Source organism: Odocoileus virginianus, chromosome 10 (assembly GCF_023699985.2).
Source record: "Odocoileus virginianus isolate 20LAN1187 ecotype Illinois chromosome 10, Ovbor_1.2, whole genome shotgun sequence".
NCBI lineage: Eukaryota > Metazoa > Chordata > Mammalia > Artiodactyla > Cervidae > Odocoileus > Odocoileus virginianus.
The window spans coordinates 45235599-45255370 of NC_069683.1; the positions used below are offsets into that span (position 1 = coordinate 45235599).

The following is a 19772-nucleotide window of genomic DNA, read 5'->3' on the forward strand; positions in this document are numbered from 1 at the left end:
TGGCACGGGGGTCCTGAGAGAGGCACCAGAGACTGAATGTTGTAGGAGGTGGTGAGTTGAGAAAACTACCAGGCCTGGGGCTGAGACAGAACCCCAGGTTGCTGACTCTCAGCTTTGGAGGCAGGATGCTCAAAGACAAAGACACCTGCCAACCTGCTTCAGACTCTCTTCTGGCTTCAGAGAGATTTTTGCGAAGTCTTCTAGCCAGACAGCATTCCACAGCACAGGTGGAGATGCCGTGCTGATAGTTCTGATGGACACCCATGGCTCTGGAATGATGAGGGGCCCAGAAGCCATCAGCATTGAGCAGCACCAGGCTTATTGGGCGCTCTAAACCCTGTGAGTCAATAATACTTCCTAATGTTCTTCTGAAGTTAGCTGCTGGTCCAAAGAGCAGGAAGTGGAAATGGAGAAACTCCGTGACTGGAAGGCTGTCCCAAAGGCTCCTGAACTCACCGACGGGGCACTTAGCCCTCCCTCCCTCCCTCCTTCCTCTTCTAGGCTAAATCCTCCATCCATGTTCTCACTTTTCTGTCTCCTCTACTGCATCTCCTATCTCTCCCCAGGCCCGCAGCCCACCAAAGCTTCCCTCATCACCCCAGACCTTCTCTTCACACTGTCTCCATCTTTGGCCAACATCTCCATCTCTTCATCATCCCACTCCTTGGAAGGGAATTCTGTAGTCCTCATCTCCATCATTTCCTAACCCCTCCTCCCGCCCCCCTCCCCCCGCACCCTATAGCAACCTGGCATCTGTTCTCATCACGATGCCATGATGAGACCAGCACTGTTCACCTCACTGCCAGACCATGGCCACTTCTCCGTTGGGGCTCTGCAACATCTCTGTGCACTCTGACACTATCTGTTGTCCCCGCTTTCGTGAAAATCTCTCCTTTGTGGGTGTGGTTCTCCATTCGTCCCTTTTACCACTCCTTCTTAGTCTCGTCTATGGGTACTTGTTCATCAGCCTGTCCCTGACATGTTCCTCTTCTCCAGGTCTTCTCTGCATTCTTATCCCAGTCTTCACCCCCTCCCCAGGTGACCTCACTCCTTCCCATCACTAGGATTAACACGGTTCAATGGGGACTCCTCAGTATGCATCCTGACCTGTCTGCTGGCTCTAGATCTGAGTTTCTCATCATGTGTTGAGCACCTATAGACCATTATCTGCCCTTCTTCCTCTTCCTATCATCTGGACAAACCGGCTGGACCTCCTGTCCTCTTGATCTCTGATCGCAGCCCCATTAATGTTCAGCATCAAGCCAGAAACAGAAGAATTGTGCCAGACCTTTCCCCTTCCTTCGCTGCCCAATTCCAATTTGTTGCCAAAATCCTCCTGATTGTATACCAGAAATATCTCCCAAATTGGAATCTCTTCATGCTTACTGGCACAGGAATAACAATTGCAAATACCTATATATATATATATATATATATATATATATATATATATATATTTTAGACATTGTCAAAGAGGTACACTCACATACACACACTCACAACAGTCCTGTGAGATAGGTACCAGTATTCTCCCCAGGGAAATACAGAAGTTGAAGAACTTGTACAAGGTCACAATTCCAAGCAGTGCAAAGCCCAGGACTCAAATGCAGGCCATCTAGCTCTATGTCTGTGCTTAATCCCTCTCCTTGGCATTGCCCACTTCCTCCTACCTCAACAGCATCTCATTGGCCTCTCTCACATCCGTCCATTCATCTTTCCTCCCTCCTTACCCATCAGTCAGTTCAGTTCAGTTCAGTCACTCAGTCGTGTCCGACTCTTTGCGACCCCATGAATCGCAGCACGCCAGGCCTCCCTGTCCATCACCAACTCCCAGAGCTTACTCAGACTCATGTCCATCAAGTCGGTGATGCCATCTAACCATCTCATCCTCTGTCGTCCCCTTCTCCTCCTGCCCCCAATCCCTCCCAGCATCAGGGTCTTTTCCAATGAGTCAACTCTTCGCATGAGGTGGCCAAAGTATTGGAGTTTCAGCTTCAGCATCAGTCCTTCCACTGAACACCCAGGACCGATCTCCTTTAGGATGGACTAGTTGGATCTCCTTGCAGTTCAAGGGACTCTCAAGAGTCTTCTCCAACACCACAGTTCAAGAGCATCAATTCCTTGGCGCTCAGCTTTCTTCACAGTCCAACTCTCACATCCATACATGACCACTGGAAAAACCTTAGCCTTGACTAGATGGACCTTTGTTGGCAAAGTAATGTCTCTGCTTTGTAATATGCTGTCTAGGTTGGTCATAACTTTCCTTCCAAGGAGTAAGCATCTTTTAATTTCATGGTTGCAATCACCATCTGCAGTGATTTTGGAGCCCCCCAAAATAAAGTCTGACACTGCTTCCACTGTTTCCCCATCTATTTCCCATGAAGTGATGGGACCAGATGCCATGATCTTAGTTTTCTGAATGTTGAGCTTTAAGCCAACTTTTTCACTCTCCTCTTTCACTTTCATCGAGGCTTTTTAGCTCCTCTTCACTTTCTGCCATAAGTGTGGTGTCATCTGCATATCTGAAGTTATTGATATTTCTTTCATACCCTTCTAATACTCTTCCATTAAGTGAAACTAGTTTTGTTTGAAAAAGCCCAGTGGCTCCCTACTGTCCACAGGATAGATCCAGACTTCTTTGCTGGACATTCAAAGTTCTATACAATCTGTTCAGCCTCATCTTCCACCATCACATCCCATGTTGACCTTCACATAGTTTCCTTTTACTTTGTGAGACGTTACTTTCACAGCAACAAGAATATTCTTGTTACTCCTCTCTGCCAGTCAAATCCCTTACTCTTCCCTTGTCACCCGCTTTGGACACCATCTCTATGGTGACATCCTTGTGCAATGTCTCAGAGCTCAGAGCTCTTCTGTCTTAACAGAATTCACTACAGAGTCCATTGGCAATTTATCATCTTACAAATGACACCCTCTATCTAGCCCTTAGGAATGATTAGTATTCAAAGAATGAATGGTTAGCCCCAGATCCAGCCTGCTGGGTCCTTCTGTCTCTGCCCCTTAAATTTCAAAAAGATTCTTTCCTCTGGATCACATGAGATCATAAAGACTGGAAAGATTTCATGTGACATTTTCTCCTCACTCTCTACAGCTCGGGGTAAAGAAATGGACACTCTCTTCCCTGTTTCTCTTCAAAGAAAAACATGAAAGGAATGTGGAAGCATAACCAAACAGAAGATAGCATGAGAAAATTGATGGGACCGTAACATACAGACTGCAGGGGCTTTGGTGACCATGTCATGCAAACGTCTTTCTTTTACTCATGAGGACACTGAGGCCAAGAAAGGAGAAGACGATGGTGTACGGTGACAACAGCACTGGCCCTCAGGACCTCGGACTCCCTGTCCAGGGATCTGGCCTTGTCCTGTTGCCTCCCGGCTCTGAGTTAATCTTTCCAAGGGACTGAGGGGTGGCCCTGCTTCTGGGTCAGCTCGCTATTATACCCCAAACAGGCTCCGGCTGCTTTCCTGGGATCAGGAAGTTAACAGGCTCGGCACGAAACTTCCTGATGAGCAAACATCCCTTGTTCATGCAACCTCAAGATGGCAGGCAGTGTACCCAGAGCCTGGCTGCAATTCCCCGTGGCACCAACTGGCTTGGGGTCTTCCAACCGGAGTTTCACCAAAGGCGGCAGCTTAGCTTTTGCTTTCCCGTGTCTGCCAACCCTTCTTGGTATCAGACACCAAGACGACTCCTACACAACACTCTTTCTTCCCCTCCCTGCTCCCTCCACCTCCCACTTCCTCCAGGTTAGTCATGGTGAGGTCACACTCAGCCGCTGGCTCCCAGGCCTCTCCCTAAGGATGGTGTGCATTTTCAGGGAGAGGGGACTCGAAGGACTGCGGAGGAGGGTGCTGCAAGGCATCATGGGAAAAATGAGCTTGGGAGTCAAAGAGATGTGGGTTCGAGCCCTGGCTCTGCCAGTTAACCAATGTGCCTGACCTTCGGCAAATTACTTAATCTCTCAAACCCTTCCCCAAATCAGGTGGGGCTGCCTGGGAAGCGATTTTCTTGCCTGTGTAAGGTGAGAATAGTGAGGATCAAATGAGATAAAGTGCCAGAAGCACCTTGCCCACTGCCTGAGGATCTGCAAATGTTGGCTTCCCTTGTCATGAGGCTCTAGGGTATCACTGTCAATTTAGGGACCTGAGAAATTCTAGTGCCCACCTGCAGCTCCACAGGTGAGCTGGTGTGAATGTGAGGGTGTGGGTGCTGGTATCTGATGGCATCTGAAAGGCAGAATGAGAGGGAGCCAGGTGGATTCTTAGGGAGGGCGTGGATGTGTGTGTTTGTGCACAGAGGCGAGCGCCAGTCTAAGTATGTAAAGGAGCGTGACCAGCAGAGCCTCTCTTACTCCAAAATTCCCACCCCTTTAAAGAAAAGGTCTCTTGTGGGACATCTCTGGTGGTCCAGTGATTAAGAATCCACGTTGCAATGCAGGGGATGTGGGTTCGATACCTGGTTGGGGAACTAAGATCCCACATGGAGCAACTAACCCTCATGCTACAACTACTGAGCCCATATGCTCTGGAGCCCGCGTAACACAAATAGAGAAGCCTGTGCACTGAAAGAAAAAAAAAAAAAGGAAAAAATCTCTTGTGTCTGTGCTTCTCAGTAATGAGAAATGCAAAAACCCTTCCCAGGGGAGGGTGGGATTGCCCTCCTCTCCGCCCTGATGAGGCTCATCCAAAAGAAGCAAACTCCAGTGAGGTCTGCCCCTGACAGGAACCAGGAAACTTTCTCCCAGCTGGTGAGGAAACCTCATCCCTAAAGAAGTTCAAAGGATCAGGGGCCTCTCGGTAGGCTGCTGGGCCCAGAGGGGCTGCCCTCAGCCTTGTCCTAAGCGCAAGGTTTTCCCCAGCTTCAAAAAGATCACACAGGCAGCCAAACCCACTGGGCCTGTGGAGCGGGCCACCTCCAGGCTGGGCTGGTGCCACCATGTCTTGGTATGGATGGGCTACTCCCTGCGCATCTCATCCAAGGGACCGTGAGAGGTGTACCCTGGGCCGGGATGCTCAGAAAGAACAGGAAACAGGCCACACCCCAGCCCACAGAGGGCTCCTTCAGGGTTAGAGAATCCTCAGGCATATCCTCCATCCTCCTGCCCTGGAAGCACACCTGGGCAAAGTATCCCTTAGATGAGAAACTGTCCCATCTTTTTTTTTTATTTTAATAAATATTTATTTGACTGAGCCGGGGCTTAGCTGGGGCACACAGGATCTTAGTTGAAGATCTTTAGTTGCAGCATGTGAGATCTTGTTCCCTGACCAGGGATGGAACCTGGGACTCCTGCATTGGGTACTCGGAGTCCTAGGCACTGGATCTTAGGCACCAGGGAAGTCCTTGTCTTATTTTCAAAGACGTTGAGAAAGATGGTTATTCTACAGCCTCCTTCCCTTGGTAGCTCTTCCAGTGTTTGATAGAGCTCATTGGTTGCAAGTCCTTCCTCGTAGATTACCTAGATGTGTCTTTAACTGAAGCCTACCCTTCTGTCTGCTTCCCAGGTGGCTTAGTGGTAAAGAATTCGCCTGCCAATTCAGGAGATGGGGGTTGCAAAAGCTCTTGAAATACCCCTACCAATCCTGAGAGCGATGAGTCTATGAATAAACACCCTTGAACTTCTCTTAATCTTCTTTGTGTCCCCACACTTGACATTGTATGAATGACTCCTAAAATTTATAGAATAAATTTTTCTTCTGAATGTCCTTACCTGCCTGTTGAAATCTAAGCCATTTCGATCATTTCCTGAAAAAGATAAAAAAGAAAGAAAGAAAGAAAATATTAATAGCTAGCAGGATTGGAAGAGACTGAAAGTTAAAGGGAAATAGGATATCAGGATGAGCTTCTCTTTATTTTGAAAATGTACACTTGCCTCCCCTGTGGCCAGACTCTTTCTGTTTATTCTATTTCCTGGGACAGTCTTTGAAAAATTTTCTTCAAGAAGGTAAGTAACTCCCAAGGGGAGACTGATTTGTCCAAGGTCATCTAGAATCTAACTGGGATTAGAATTTGCCATATCAGAGTGCTTCTGCCAGATGTCCTCAGACAGAAGTTCTGACACAGACTTTCTGAAAAAGCAAGGGATGACCAGCTGTGGATCCTAAAGGAACTGCCCGAAGGTAAGAAGTCCCTACACTATCTCAGCCCTCCAGGGTTGATGGCATCTAAATCATGTCAGGTAGATGACTGTCACCCCTGTTTCTACCACCTGCTCCCCCAACTTTCATTCTTTGTTTTATTCATCTTTTTCCCTTTATAGTAAATGTTGGGTTGAAAAATTAAATGTGTGCTTAATAGAAAAAGCTTGTTGATATAGAAAAAGCAGAAAAAATCAATTTGCAAAGAGCTACAACGAATATTTTTGTATGTTTCATGATCTTTTTTATGCTTGCTTTTCCTAATTGATATGTAACACTCTGTACAGATTTTTACTCTGCTTTTTCTAGTGAGTATCATAAATCTTTCTCTGACACCATTAAGGAACATCATAAATCTTTCTCCTATGCTTGCAAAGATCATTTTTAATGACTACATAATATTCCATTTATGGACATTACAAAATTTGCTTAAACATATACCTATTGGGAGGGGGGATCAGGATGGGGAATACATGTAAATCCATGGCTGATTCATGTCAATGTATGACAAAAACCACTACAATATTGTAAAGTAACTAGCCTCTAACTAATAAAAATAAATGAAAAAAAAACCCAAATACCTATTATTGGAGAAATGCTTCCATTCTTTGCTAAAATTAAGTTTCCTATTTATATACCTCCTCAGGGCAGGAGCTGCCAAACAATCTTCCTTTGTGCCCCGTGGATAACTGGCTCTATAATGTCAAGAAAATGATATTAAATGCCACACACCCAGAGCCTAGCACTGGGCTTAGTACATAACAAGAGTTCAAATCATATTGGTTGGGATTTCCCTGGTCATCCAGTGGTTGAGAATCTGCCTTACCAAGCAGGCAATGTGGGTTCAACCACTGGTCGGGGATCCCACATGCATGGGATAACTAAGCCTGAGGCACAATAAAGATCCTGCATACAGCCAATAATAAATAAATAAAATTTAAAAAATTTTTTAAAATATTATATTGGTTGAATGAATGAATAAATGAACATGTGAATGAATTCAGATCTTTCAATCAGAAAATTCTGCTTTCTCTCTACGTAAAGTGAATTGAGTACAATTGTGAACTCTTTCCTCAACAACAGATTTGCCACAAATGCAAAGGGTTCACATCTGGCTTTGGCTTGGTCAGCCCTTAATAAAATGGCAGAATGAAACTTAAATAATAAAAGAAATTCTCCAGAAAGTAAGAATGATAATCATTTAGTATTGGGAAGACAAAACTTACTAGAGGAAAAAAGAAAACCTAAATACAATGACATTATGTAATAATGTATATTCAGGTTTATCACATTCTGGTAGTCCTCCACATATTTGAAACTTTGTCATTATTATTGTATTTGTCATGGTGATCTGTGATCAACAATCCAACAATCTTTGATGTTACTATTATACTATGACTCGCTGAAGGCTCAGATGATGGTTATCACTTTGTACCAACAAAGTTATTTTTAATTAAAAAAAAAATTCTGCTTTCCATTGGTTCCTCAATAGCTTTGGAATGAAGTCCAAATTTCTTAGTATAACAAATAATTCCCCATATGATCTGGTTTCTGCCTACAGTCTCTGCTCTGTCTTCCGCCTCTCATGATCTCATCTTCCTCCCTCCCAGGTACCCTGTGCTCCAGTCACATGGAAAGATCCACACGTCCAAACATGCCACACCTCTCCCATTTCCATCTCTCTATGCACTGTTCCCTTTTACAAAGTTGGTCCCCCTCCCCTCTCTACCAGCCCTATGGCACATGTCATGGAACTCCTTTTCTTGTCTGCATGCTTCTCTCTCCCTCTGGTCTATAAATTCCAGGATGATGACACCACTTTTGTCCTCAAAGACCTCTGTAGTTCCTAACACTGGTCAGAGGCTCAGGAAGCACCAGATAGGTGAATGAATGAGGTCCAGGAGAATCCTTTGGAGCTTTAACTGAAGCCCCCTTCCCTCTGCTCTGCTCTAAATGATGGATAAGCTTGGCCCTTGCCTGTATGATTCATTGTGAAGCATCTTCAAGAGCAGTTGGGCTGGCAAGATGACAGCAGATATTAAGGGGTATGGGATTCTGAGAAAGAGGAAATAGGTGAGACAGGAAGACATCTCTGAATAGCAGTCTGATTTTGAGATTAAATAAGCTAATCTGAGAGGGGGGCTAAAATGGGAAGGGCCCAAGGACTGAAAATAGTGTGTGTGCAGAGGCTAGATTTAAAGATAAAATTGCTTTTGTATTTAAAAAAAAAATTCTTTCATGACATTGTAAATGTAGCCTTGTAAGGGGGTAATTTTAAAATATGACCAAAGAACGAATTCATTCATTCCACAAAATACACTCTATATACCAAGCACTGTTCTAGGCACTTGAAATATCATGCTGGAAAACCAGATGAAGTCCCTGGCCACACAGAGCGTCTTCTCTAGTTGAAGAGACATAAAAGGAATAAGAAAACAAACACACAATTTCATTTAGAGAGAATTACTATGGAAAGCAATATTAATGGTCAGGAGAAGAGTGTGCCAGAGGCTGTTCATAATCAGGGTGGTCTGGGAAGATCATTCTAGACAGAGGGATTGAGGCCTGTGTGAGGCAAGAACAGGCTTGCCTGTTAAGGAACAATGATGAGACCAGTAGGGCTGGAGGGAAGGGGATGGGTGTGGCCCAGGGCAAGATGACGTGGCTCTGGAAGGCAGGTCATGCTGAAGACTTTGGCTTTCATGCCAAGGACGCTGGGAAGTGATCAGAGGGTTTTGAGCAGAGGAGTGATATGAATTGACTTTAGTGCTTAAACCCGCAGTGATCAGGCACTTCCCTGGTGGTCCAGTGGTTAAGACTCCATGCTCCAAATGCGGTGGGCACAGGTTCGATCCCTGGTTGGGGAAGAACCTGTATGTCATGTGGCATGACCAAAAATAAATAAACCTGTGGTAATCAGCCGTAGGGATAAGCAAGGGGGAAGGGAGACCATGCAGTGGGTCAGGGGAGAGAGGGCCGTGCAGAGGACAGGAAGGCGGCCGGGCAGGTGGTTAGAAGGACTTGGATTTTGAATTGATACCTGACACGACTAGATATTTTAAAAATGTATTTATTTTTGGCTGCGCTGGGTTGCTGCTGTGCACGGCTCTCTCTAGCTGTGGTGAGCGGGGGCTATTCTGGCGGCGATATGCGGGCTTTTCACTACTGTGGCTCCTCTCGTGGCGCACAGGCTCTAGTTGTGGCACGTGGGCTCAGTAGTTGTGGCCCATGGGCTTAGTTGCTCTGGGGCAGATTCTAAACCATTGGGTCACCAGGAAAGTCCTACCACATATTTTAGAGTATTTTGTGTGTCTGTTTTCCTCATGAAATTGTGAGCTCCTAGAGGCCAGGGTTATTTCTTCTTATTCATTTTTGTACTCTGAGAGCCTTTGACAGCATTTAACACATAGTAGGAGCTGAATGCAGAGAAGGCAATGGCACCCCACTCCAGTACTCTTGCCTGGAAAATCCCATGGGTAGAGGAGCCTGGTGGGCTGCCGTCTATGGGGTCGCACAGAGTCGGACACGACTGAAGCGACTTAGCAGCAGCAGCAGGAGCTGAATGAATGCATGTTTAACTGATCCAAATAACTAAGAAACTGCTACTGAAATGGGTCTTCTATCCAAATCTAAGAAATCACAGGTCCCTCGATCTGCAGAAATCTGAACACATTCTATTATACAAGCTCTGGCTTTGGGAGATGGCAGTCACTTGTAGGGAAAAACAAAGCAGGACAGACATCCAGAAGGACCAGAGCATTATTTTTAGAGTTGGAAGGATACTGAAGTCCAGCCTCAGAGGGAAGCACCTTGTGGTGGTCACACAGCCTCAGAGACTCTGATTTTCCGACTAAAGCTTAGATCCCTCAACTCCTACACTCACACAGTTTTCCCAGTAAACTCACTGTGCCCAGAGTCCAACACAGAGGAAACCAAGTATTAGGCTATAATCAATAGTTTAGGCAAATAAGCAGGACAGATGCTGATGAAATTTGGAGGTGATTTAAAGCAGGAAGCAAAATCAATTCAGAAAGCTGGATGATGTAATCAGGATTAGAAAATATTTTGGTTGATTCTAACAGGAGGCAAAAACCAAACCAGATAATATGTAACAGGAATAAATCTAAGCCTTATATTTAGATTTTTAAAAAGTCAACTGTATACATAAAAGATAGAGGAGGCTGAATTAAGAAATGATTAAGGTAGTGAGTGTTACATTTAAATTTAATATTATATGTTTTTCTGCCTTTAAGCCTATCTACATGTGATCCAGTAATCTAACTCTGGGTATATATCCACAGGAAATGAAAACAGGATATCAAAGAGATAGCTTCACTCCCCTGTTCACTGCAGGATTATTCACTATAGTCAAGTTAAGGAAACAATTTCAGTTATAGCCCATCAGTGGATGAATGGGTAAAGAAAGTGCCATACACACACACACACACACACACACACACACACACACACACACATATATATGTATGGTATGGTGGAATATTATTCAGCCCCAAGAAAGAAGCAAATGCTGCCATTTGAAGCTATGTGAACTGACCTTGAGAACATTATGCTAAGTGAAATCAGTCAGATGGAGAAAGTCAAGTACATACTGCAAGGTATCATTTATATTTGGAATTAAAAAAAAAAAGTCAAACTCAAAAAAAAAAAGAGAGTGGAAAGTGGGTTACCAGACACTGGAAGGGTGGGGGAAATTGGAAAAAGTTGCTAAAAGGGTAAAAACTTTCAATCCTAAATATGGCAGTATGTGTCTCTAAGCCATAAAAGACATTTTCCTTCTTGACCACAGTACTGTTACCACACTTAACAAAATGAACCTCTCATATAATTCTTGTGGCCATCCTAGGAAGAAGGTTTGATCTAAGAACCAAGTCTGAGGATCTAATGTGTGACATGGTGGTGTTGTTACTTAGTGGCTCAATTGTGTCTGACTCTTTGTGACCCCATGGACTGAAGCCCACCAGGATCCTCTGACCATGCGATCTTCCATGCAAGAAAACTGGAGAGAGTTGCCATTTCCTCCTCCAGGGGATCCTCCTGACCCAGGGGTGGAATCCGTGTCTCTTGCATTTGCAGGCAGGATCTTTACTGCTGAGCCACCAGGAAGTTTATAACATGGTAGCTATAGTTGATAACACTGTACTGAACAATTAAAATTTGCTAAGAGAGGAGAACATAAATGTTCTGTCTCATACATAAAAAGGTAAATATAGAGGTGATGGATGTGTTAATTAACTAGACTGTGGGAATTCTTTCACTATGTATACATGTACTAAATCACATGATATACACTAAACATCTTACAATTTTATTTAACAGTAACACTTCAATAAAGCTTAGACAAAAGACTCTGGGTTACGATGTGAAACATCAAAGAGTTTTTTCAACAAAGCCAATAATCAATCTCAAACTAAAACTATAGAAATAATCACAGCAGATAACTATAGTGATTAAAAACTCAAGCATGCATAATTAAAGATAATTGACCATCAAAATATCTATACTCTATATTTCACATTTTCAAAAAGGCTCAGTCTCCTAAAGAAATATAATACTGGATTGGCCAAAAAGTTCATTACAGGGAAAAACCCAAATGAACTTTTTTGGCCAACCCAAAAGGAGTCAGACACGACTGAGAGACTTTCACTTCACTTCACTTCAATATACCTCTCCCATCCCAACAAAAACTAAGAAAATGATTCCCATTTCTGTTTATTGGCAAACATGTTTGGAAATAAACAAACTGAAGTTCCTTGTGGGAGGGGGAGAGAGAGGAAGCTGGTGTTTTTCCTGTGAAAAAGAAACTGGAAAAAAGGAGCATTGCAGTTGACTAAAGCCAATGCTGGAGATGTGGGTTGAATCCCTGGGTGGGGAAGATCCCCTGGAGGAGGAAAAGGCAACCCACTCCAGTATTCTTGCCTGGAAAGTTCCATGGACAGAGAAGCCTGGTGGGCTACGGTGCATGGGTCACAGAGTCTGACATGACTGAGCACACGTGCAGCCCATGAAGCCCATATTGGCCGGAGTGTGCTACACGTGTGTGGTAATCTGTGTATTAGCAGACACGCAGATTTGCAGATCTCTGCTGAGAGCATCAAGCCCAGTTCAGGGTACCATTTTCTAAAAGCCAGTTCTGATGAACTGGCTATAGAGCATGAGGACCAAGAGTGGGGCCTAGAAATCACGTTGAATGAGGAAAGGCTATCTAGCCTAGAGAAGAGAACACATGCCCTTAGATCCAACCTTCTTCCTAGGATGGCCACAAGAATTATATGAGAGGTTCATTTTGTTAAGTGTGGTAACAGTACTGTGGTCAAGAAGGAAAATGTCTTTTATGGCTTAGAGACACATACTGCCATATTTAGGATTGAAATGTTTATAATGTCTATAGTTTGCAGGAAAATACTTCAGAGACAAGAATGGCAGAAACTTGATGGTTGTTGACAGTAGGCAATGAGTATATGGGGACTCATCATTATTAGTGTCTACCTTCATGTGTGTTTGAAATAAAAAGTTAAAAATAAAATATTCCACCACCCCCACCTCCCTGCCAAATGGATGAAACAAATATGGCAAGATGCTAAGTTATTAAATCCAGGTGGTAGGTATATGGTTGTTTGTTAACCTGTTTCTTCTCTTTTCTATATATTTGAAGTTTTTCAAAATAAAACTTTTTAAAGTAATTTGATGAGGGAACATTTGAAAGCTCTACCTGGCACAGTGCTGGTACATAGTATGTGCTTAGGTAAATGTCAGAGTACTTTTCTTTCTTCCACAAATATTGGTTTGGATGTGGAGTAGGCTTACCCTGCAGGTCCTAAAACCCAGCTCCACAAGGGTCAGTGGTGGAGGCTGCCAAGAAGCAGGCTCACCTCAGGATAAGGAAGAATTGCGTCAAATGTGGAATTGTCCAGCAGTGAAACCCATGGTTTCATGTCAACAGAGCTGAAGCAGAGGCTGCTTATTTCGGAGATGTTGTAGAAGTGGTTTTTGAATTGAGGGGCTCAGATGGTAAAGAACTTGCCTGCAGTGTGGGAGAACCAGATTCGATCCCTGGGCCGGGAAGATCTCTTGGAGGAGGGCATGGCAACTCACTCCAGTATTCTTGCCTGGAGAATTCCATGGACAGAGGAGCCTGGCGGGCTACAACCCATGGGGTCACAAAGAGCTGGACATGACTAGTACATAAGCATAGTCAGTGACTAAAAGAGGGTAAAAGGCATCTCGAATTGGTGGGGAACACCAGGGTTCTGGATAGAATCTCCTTAGACCAGGATGGAGTAATACTCAATAGAGTCCCAGTGAGAAAGGTCAAGGATCTGTCTATAGGAGGAACACAGGGATCAAGGCAACTTCCATCTCTGTCTCTTCTCCCTGGCATCTGGTAAGCACCAGGTCAGCAGTCCCAACCACCTGCAAAGACCCCTGTTGGAACCAGAACCGGAGACAGGAGGAGCTGTCTAGCCCTCCACTTTCCCACCTCTGAGCCACAGTCTTGCAGGCCCACTGATTTGCATGCCTTGGCAGCACTGGGGTGTGAGTTTGCCTGGGGAGCAATTCTCTGGGTGAGGGAAGTGGAAGCACAGGAATGGAGAACAGTTCCAGCAGGATTTTTCACTCTTGCCTGGTAAACACACAGGGAGTGTTCTGCAGTGAGGCTGAAACTCTCCCGTTTCTGGGCTGCTTGTCTTCTCACCAGCTCTGCTCCCAGGTTAACCCAGTAAGACTTCCACTGTCACTTTATGACTACTTGGCAACGTGTTGGCACTTCCTGGGATAGCAATGATTAAAATAACCAGCACCTTTGGAGACCCTGCTGGGGAGGCAGCCACGAGAGCAAACCAAGAGACTTCCCAGTGAGGTCATTCCAACCAGTCAGAACAGTTTTTCCCAGGACCCCACAGACACCATGCCTACCTTTTTTGTTACTTGAGATTCCTCCAAGGAACTGGGCACTGTGGCCTAATGGCCAGAGTTCTGTACAGAGAGCACACGGTAGACTGAGCACAAGGGTTACTTCAAAAGCTATTTTCTGCTGGACTTTGGGCAAGTTGCTTTATCTCCGTAGCCTTCAACCTCCCTTTCATACTAAAACCAAAAATTCTGTCTGTATTCATGCCACCTTTCTTCGTGGGAGCAAAGAAACGCCCCGGCGTTTCTCAGTTTCAAAGGAAACTGAGGCTGGCCCCTGAGGCCACCTGAAGAACGGGACACGGGAGGACCCTGGTGGGCTGGGGGAGGATGCTGGCCTATGGGATGGGAGATCGGAGCTGCAGTTCTCCACTGGCTGAATGTTCTCAGCTGTGGATAGCAGCTGCAAAGATGCAGTGAGGGAGGCGTGCCCTGGGCAGACATCACTGATGAACCGCTGTCCTCAACTTCCTTCTCCTAAACTCAGTTCATAGTGACCACCACCGATGATCAGAAGCGGCTCTCCTGAAGAAACCCACTTGCTACCCCAGGACAGGAAGATCTTTCAAGGTCCCTCCAGCTCTGACCATCTGTGGATTTTCATGATTTAAAGCTTCTTCTCTAGAATGGCAGGGCAAACACAACTGAAGTCGCAAGGGCTTCCTTGTGACATGGCCTATGAGTGTCCCAGTGGCTTTCTCCACCTGTGCCATTGTACAAAGCCTTGCTCTCCAGGACATTCTCACAGATGCCAGGGGCATGGGGCCGGGTGACCATGGACAGAGGGTACCCACTCATCCACCTTTGCTAAAAGGGAGGCCCGGCCTCCTCCGGCTTCCCTTTATAATTTGTTGTCATTCTTTGATACATGAAAGGCTCCTCCCCAAGGTCTTCTAATTTTTTAGGAAACAGAATCCTCATTTCCTCTCAGTCTGAGCTATGGGGGAACTCCTGGGGCCCCCCACACTGCACCTGCACTTTCTGCTGGCCACACACTGAGGCCCAAAGTGGGCAGTGTGATCAGAGGTTACGCTGAAGGAGCATGTGGTCAGATGTGCCAGGTTCCAGTAAAAACAGACTAGGGACACGGGTCCCGGCCTGGAATGGGGTCAAAGGGCCAGGTTCCCCAGCCCAGTCTCCACTCATCATCCCTTGACCCTGGAAAACAATAAAAATCCAACTTGAAAGGAAAAACTCTGTTAAGGAAACCCAGGGTTCTGGGCACAGATGGCTGCTATTTTTCTATTAGCACTTTCTTGTGCTGAACAGGATCACGCAGACTCCCAGTACTGCACTCACCACTGACAGGTGAGGAAACTGAGTCCCAGACGGGATGAGTGATGAGCTAAAGGCCACACAGGTAATGCGTGGCAAAGCAGGAACAAAGCCCCAGCTCTGATGCCCAAACTTGCCTTCTGACCACACCTGAGGTGTTTCCTAAAGGTCTCCTCCAGACCAGCCCCCAGCCCACTCCTCCCCCAGTCCTGAGAGGGGAAGAGGTTTAAGGTTGGTAAGAGACACTGCGTAGATGCAGTGGGGCTCTGGGCTTCACACAGGTACACACATGTCCTTTGTGTGGCTCAGAAGGGCACGTGTGCGGTAGGAAAGCTTAGACGGAAGATGCTATCTCACATTTGTAGAACAACTGACACTTCCTTCAGCAGCCACAGATACACTCCCACCTCACAACTCATTTTACAGATAAGGAAACTGAGGCTGGGTCACGGAGCCCAACCTGGAGGAATGGAAACCCGATCTCTCAGCTCTGGAGGCAGGCCCCATGGGCTGGCCAGGGAGCATGGGTCTTGGGGACTTGTGCTGAGTTTGTTCCTTTCTGGGCAGTACACTTTCATTTCCCATCCTTAAGAGAGCCTCGCCTGCCTGTGAAGTCTACGGGGCTAGGGATTCCAGAACTCCTACTTCACCAGTGAGGAAACTTGAGGCTCAGAGACAGCGAGACCTGTTAATGTCCTCTGCCACCAGACACCGTGCCCTTGTTCTCACCGTGTCATGCCTCATCCTCCCCTTCTGGGCCTCCCGTTCCAAGCGTTGGAGTGGCCACTTCTGAGAGATGGGTGGTGAGGAGAGATGAGGCTTTGTCCAAAGAAACAACAGAAAACGAAAGACAGAGGACTACCCCTAGGGTAGGGAAAGGTTTCTAAAGAAACAGGGATCTCAATCCCCTGCTGTGACCTTGGGAAAGTCATTCCCCTTTTTCTGACCCCAGCCTCTTTCCCCATAAAATAGGAGGATAGGACTAGACCAGAGAATTTTCAAACATTTTGGCAACAGAACACTGTTTTCAAATAACAGGGATTAATTAATAGTTGGCATTTATTGAGCATTTATTACGCACCAAGCTTTGTATTAAACATTTTATACATAGGACAGCATTTAATCCTCATCATCACCCTATGAGTAGGTGCTCTTATTATCCCATTTCATAGATGAGGAAAACTGAGGTTCAGAGAGGCTAATCAACCTGGCCCAAGGTTACTGGTTAGTAATTTGTCAAGTAGAAACTCAAGCCCACATCTGTCCACCAGCCAAGACTGACTACACCACAGTGTATATACTATCTATCTCCAAATGAAAACACATAATGGAGTTGCTGCAGAAACCTGAGAAGGAAAAAAGACCTTTAGATTTCCAGAACTATAAACATGTTCTAGTCTCCTTGAATCTGTAGCATGTCTAAGCACTGGGTGTGGGGAGGAGGGGTCTTGGCACTAGCTCTTTCCCTTCCTTCCAGCCATTTCTGGGTTGCCTTATGTCAGTTTATTTTAGGGCCCTTTGTTGACGCATGCTTCACACTCCCAAGCACAGGTGGCTATGACAGTGTGTGGGCCCTGAGTGAATGAATTCACAGGTAGGTCCATTCAGAGACAGCCCATATTTCTAACAGAGGGTCCCTCAATGGGCCGTTGGGTCACTGCTCCATCGTGTGGACAATTTGTCTTTCTGATACTGACACTGGCAAATAGCATTCCTGTATTGCATTACTGTATGGCAGGCCCTGCTCTAGGGGCTTCCCTCTTAGCTCAGTTGGTGAAGAATCCATCTGCAATGCAGGAGACCCCGGTTCAATTCCTGGTTCAGGAAGATCTGCTGGAGAAAGGATAGGATACCCACTCCAGTATTCTTGGGCTTCTCTTGTGGCTCAGCTGGTAAAGAACTGCCTGCAATGTGGAAGACCTGGGTTTGATCCCTGGGTTGGGAAGATCCCCTGGAGAAGGGAAAGGCTACCCACTCCAGTATTCTGGCCTGGAGAATTCCATGGGTTGTATAGTCCATAGGGTTGCAAAGAGTCAGACACGACCGAGGAACTTTCACTCACTCAGGCTCCATCCTAAGTGCTTTACAGATGTTGGCTTATTCAAACCTCACTGTAACCCTATGAGACCCACCTCTACTATTACCCCCATTTTACAGTCTAGGAAGCTGAGCTGAGACATTAAGTAACCAGCCCAAGGTCCTATAACTAGTAAGTAGAGAAGCTGGGATTCAAATACAGACTCTGGCTCCAAAGTCACTGCATTTAAGTCCTGCACCTTGATAAACTGGGGGACAGGGCTGCGCTTCCTAACACATTAGAGGAACTGGGGGTGCAGCAACCCACATCTCACAAATAACAACCGGTGAGCACCTAGGATCAGCATGTGCTCACAGACTTCAGCATCTTAGAGCCAGAAGTGATCTCAGAGACCCTCAAGTTCAGATCCTTCGTCCAATGCACAAACTCAGGGCCTGGAGACGGAGGTGATTTTTTGGAACAGGTTCATGGCAGAGATGACTCCAGAATGCCTGTCTCCTCACATCTCCTCAGTCAGACAAGGAGGTGCAGACTGCTTCTCCAGCTTCACTGATACAAAAACTGAGATGACCAGTCTGTTGTCAGCAGAGGGTGGTAGGTCTGAGCCCAGAACTAGAACTCATGAACTCACTCAATGGTCTTTAAGAACCCAAGCATCTTTTAGGACCCTGGAAGGTAAACTGAGTCTGGAGACAGGAGGGGGATAAAGACCTAGCCGTTTCTCCTGGGAGGCCGAAGCCACTAATACTCCACTCAGCCACCCTCAGCCTCCAGTGGCCTGTGGTGAGGGGGCGAGGGGATGGAGACAGGGGTGGGAGAAGCCAGCCCAGAGCAGCCGCCTCCCTTTGATATCTTGCAGCCCTGAGCAGACGTTTCCCAGCCTGCTTAACCCCTTTTGTCCGCGCTTCCCTCCTCAAGAAAACCTTAATCACCCTCATTTGAATTTCAAATAACCTCTCCCCTCTCCCCCTCCTGGCCCCAACAGGCTTTGAGGCAGGGATATGGAAATCCACCCTGCAGTATGGAAATCATTGCTCTATGCAAATCAGGCACCAGGCCCCATCGTCATGGCAACCATTGGGTTTCCTCTCCTTTGGGTGACACCTCTCTGGGCTCCCCGGCTTAGATTTTTTGTTCCTCTCCCCAGTCCAAGTAGGTGGGGTGGGCAAGCCCCCTGCCCACCAAGTAGGTGGGGTGGGCCTCACTGCAGCCACAGCAGGCAAGGGGGGCACCCCACACCAAGGTGCCCAAAGGGTCCCAGACCTGCCAGGCCACTTGCCTTCTTCTCTAGTGCAAATCTGGACCCTGCACACCCAAGCAAGGCCCACTGCTGTTTTTTCCCCCAGGTTGGCCTAATTTTAGGACGGGCTGGGTGGTGAAAATTCTGGCGTCTGGAGGACACAGTGATGCTCCTAGAGGGGGTGACAGGAGAAGACAATCCTGGGGGACTTCGGCCATGCTTCTCCAGTGGTAGGAGATGGAAAGCAGGGCATATGTAAAATGCCATGCAAATTAACACCTATTATTTTTTGAGTCAACAGCACTACTGCTTTTTTGGGAGATGCCCGCAGCTCTGTTTCCCACGTTCCCGGCTTGGCACAAAGGCCTGCCCTCCCTGAGTCTCCCAGGGCCCTGCTGTTACCCCAGTCGTGCATGCTAAGTCGCTTCAGTCGTGTCCGACTCTGTGTGACCCCATGGACTGTACTTCACCAGGCTCCTCTGCCCATGGGATTCTCCAGGCAAGAACACTGGAGTGGGTTGCCATTTCCTTCTCCAGGGGATCTTCCCAAAGCAGGGCTGGAACCTGGGTCTCCTGCATTGGCAGGCAGATTCTTTACCATGTGAGCCACTAGGGAAACCCTCAAGCCCTAAGACTTAACTCTAATTTGGTTGCTCATTTCTCTGCAGATTCCTTTTCCACTTGCTGAGCACTTTTGCACACCAGGTGTTCACTGTCCTAATTGTTTCTTGAAGAGTAAAGTAGCCCCAAGAGAGCAAATCTACTCACAGCTTGAGAAGTGGGGCTGCAGTTTAGGTGCCTTAATGCAGGGATCCAACCCAGAAGCTACAGTGTTGAGTTGAGCCTCTGGAATCGTGTGTGTGTGTGTGTGTGTTGTGGGGGTGTCATTCCACCTCCGACAGCAAAGGACTGCCTGGACCTACCTCTCCTGCTGGATCTCCCAATCACTGCCCCCACGACACCCACAGTGGGAGCAGAAGGGATGCTCAGAAGCTCATATGATATATCCATTGCCCATGGGAAGCCAAAGGAAATGGGTATTCTTGGACACATCCTTATCCTCGAAGGCAGGGCATCTCCAAATGTGGTCCCACAACCAGGCTGGTCTGACTTGTTCATCGAGGTCTGGGAC

General features: G+C 46.5%; 1 protein-coding gene across 2 annotated transcripts in view; it reads right to left on the reverse strand.

Moving 5' to 3' along the window:
• Positions 1-19772, reverse strand: part of POU2F3 (POU class 2 homeobox 3) — an 88672-nt gene that overhangs the window by 52078 nt on the left and 16822 nt on the right. For both annotated transcript variants that reach the window (XM_020891401.2, XM_070473474.1), the window contains exon 3: positions 5732-5766. In XM_020891401.2, the coding sequence (XP_020747060.2) occupies positions 5732-5766 (35 nt within the window). The remainder of the gene's footprint in view (positions 1-5731; positions 5767-19772) is intronic.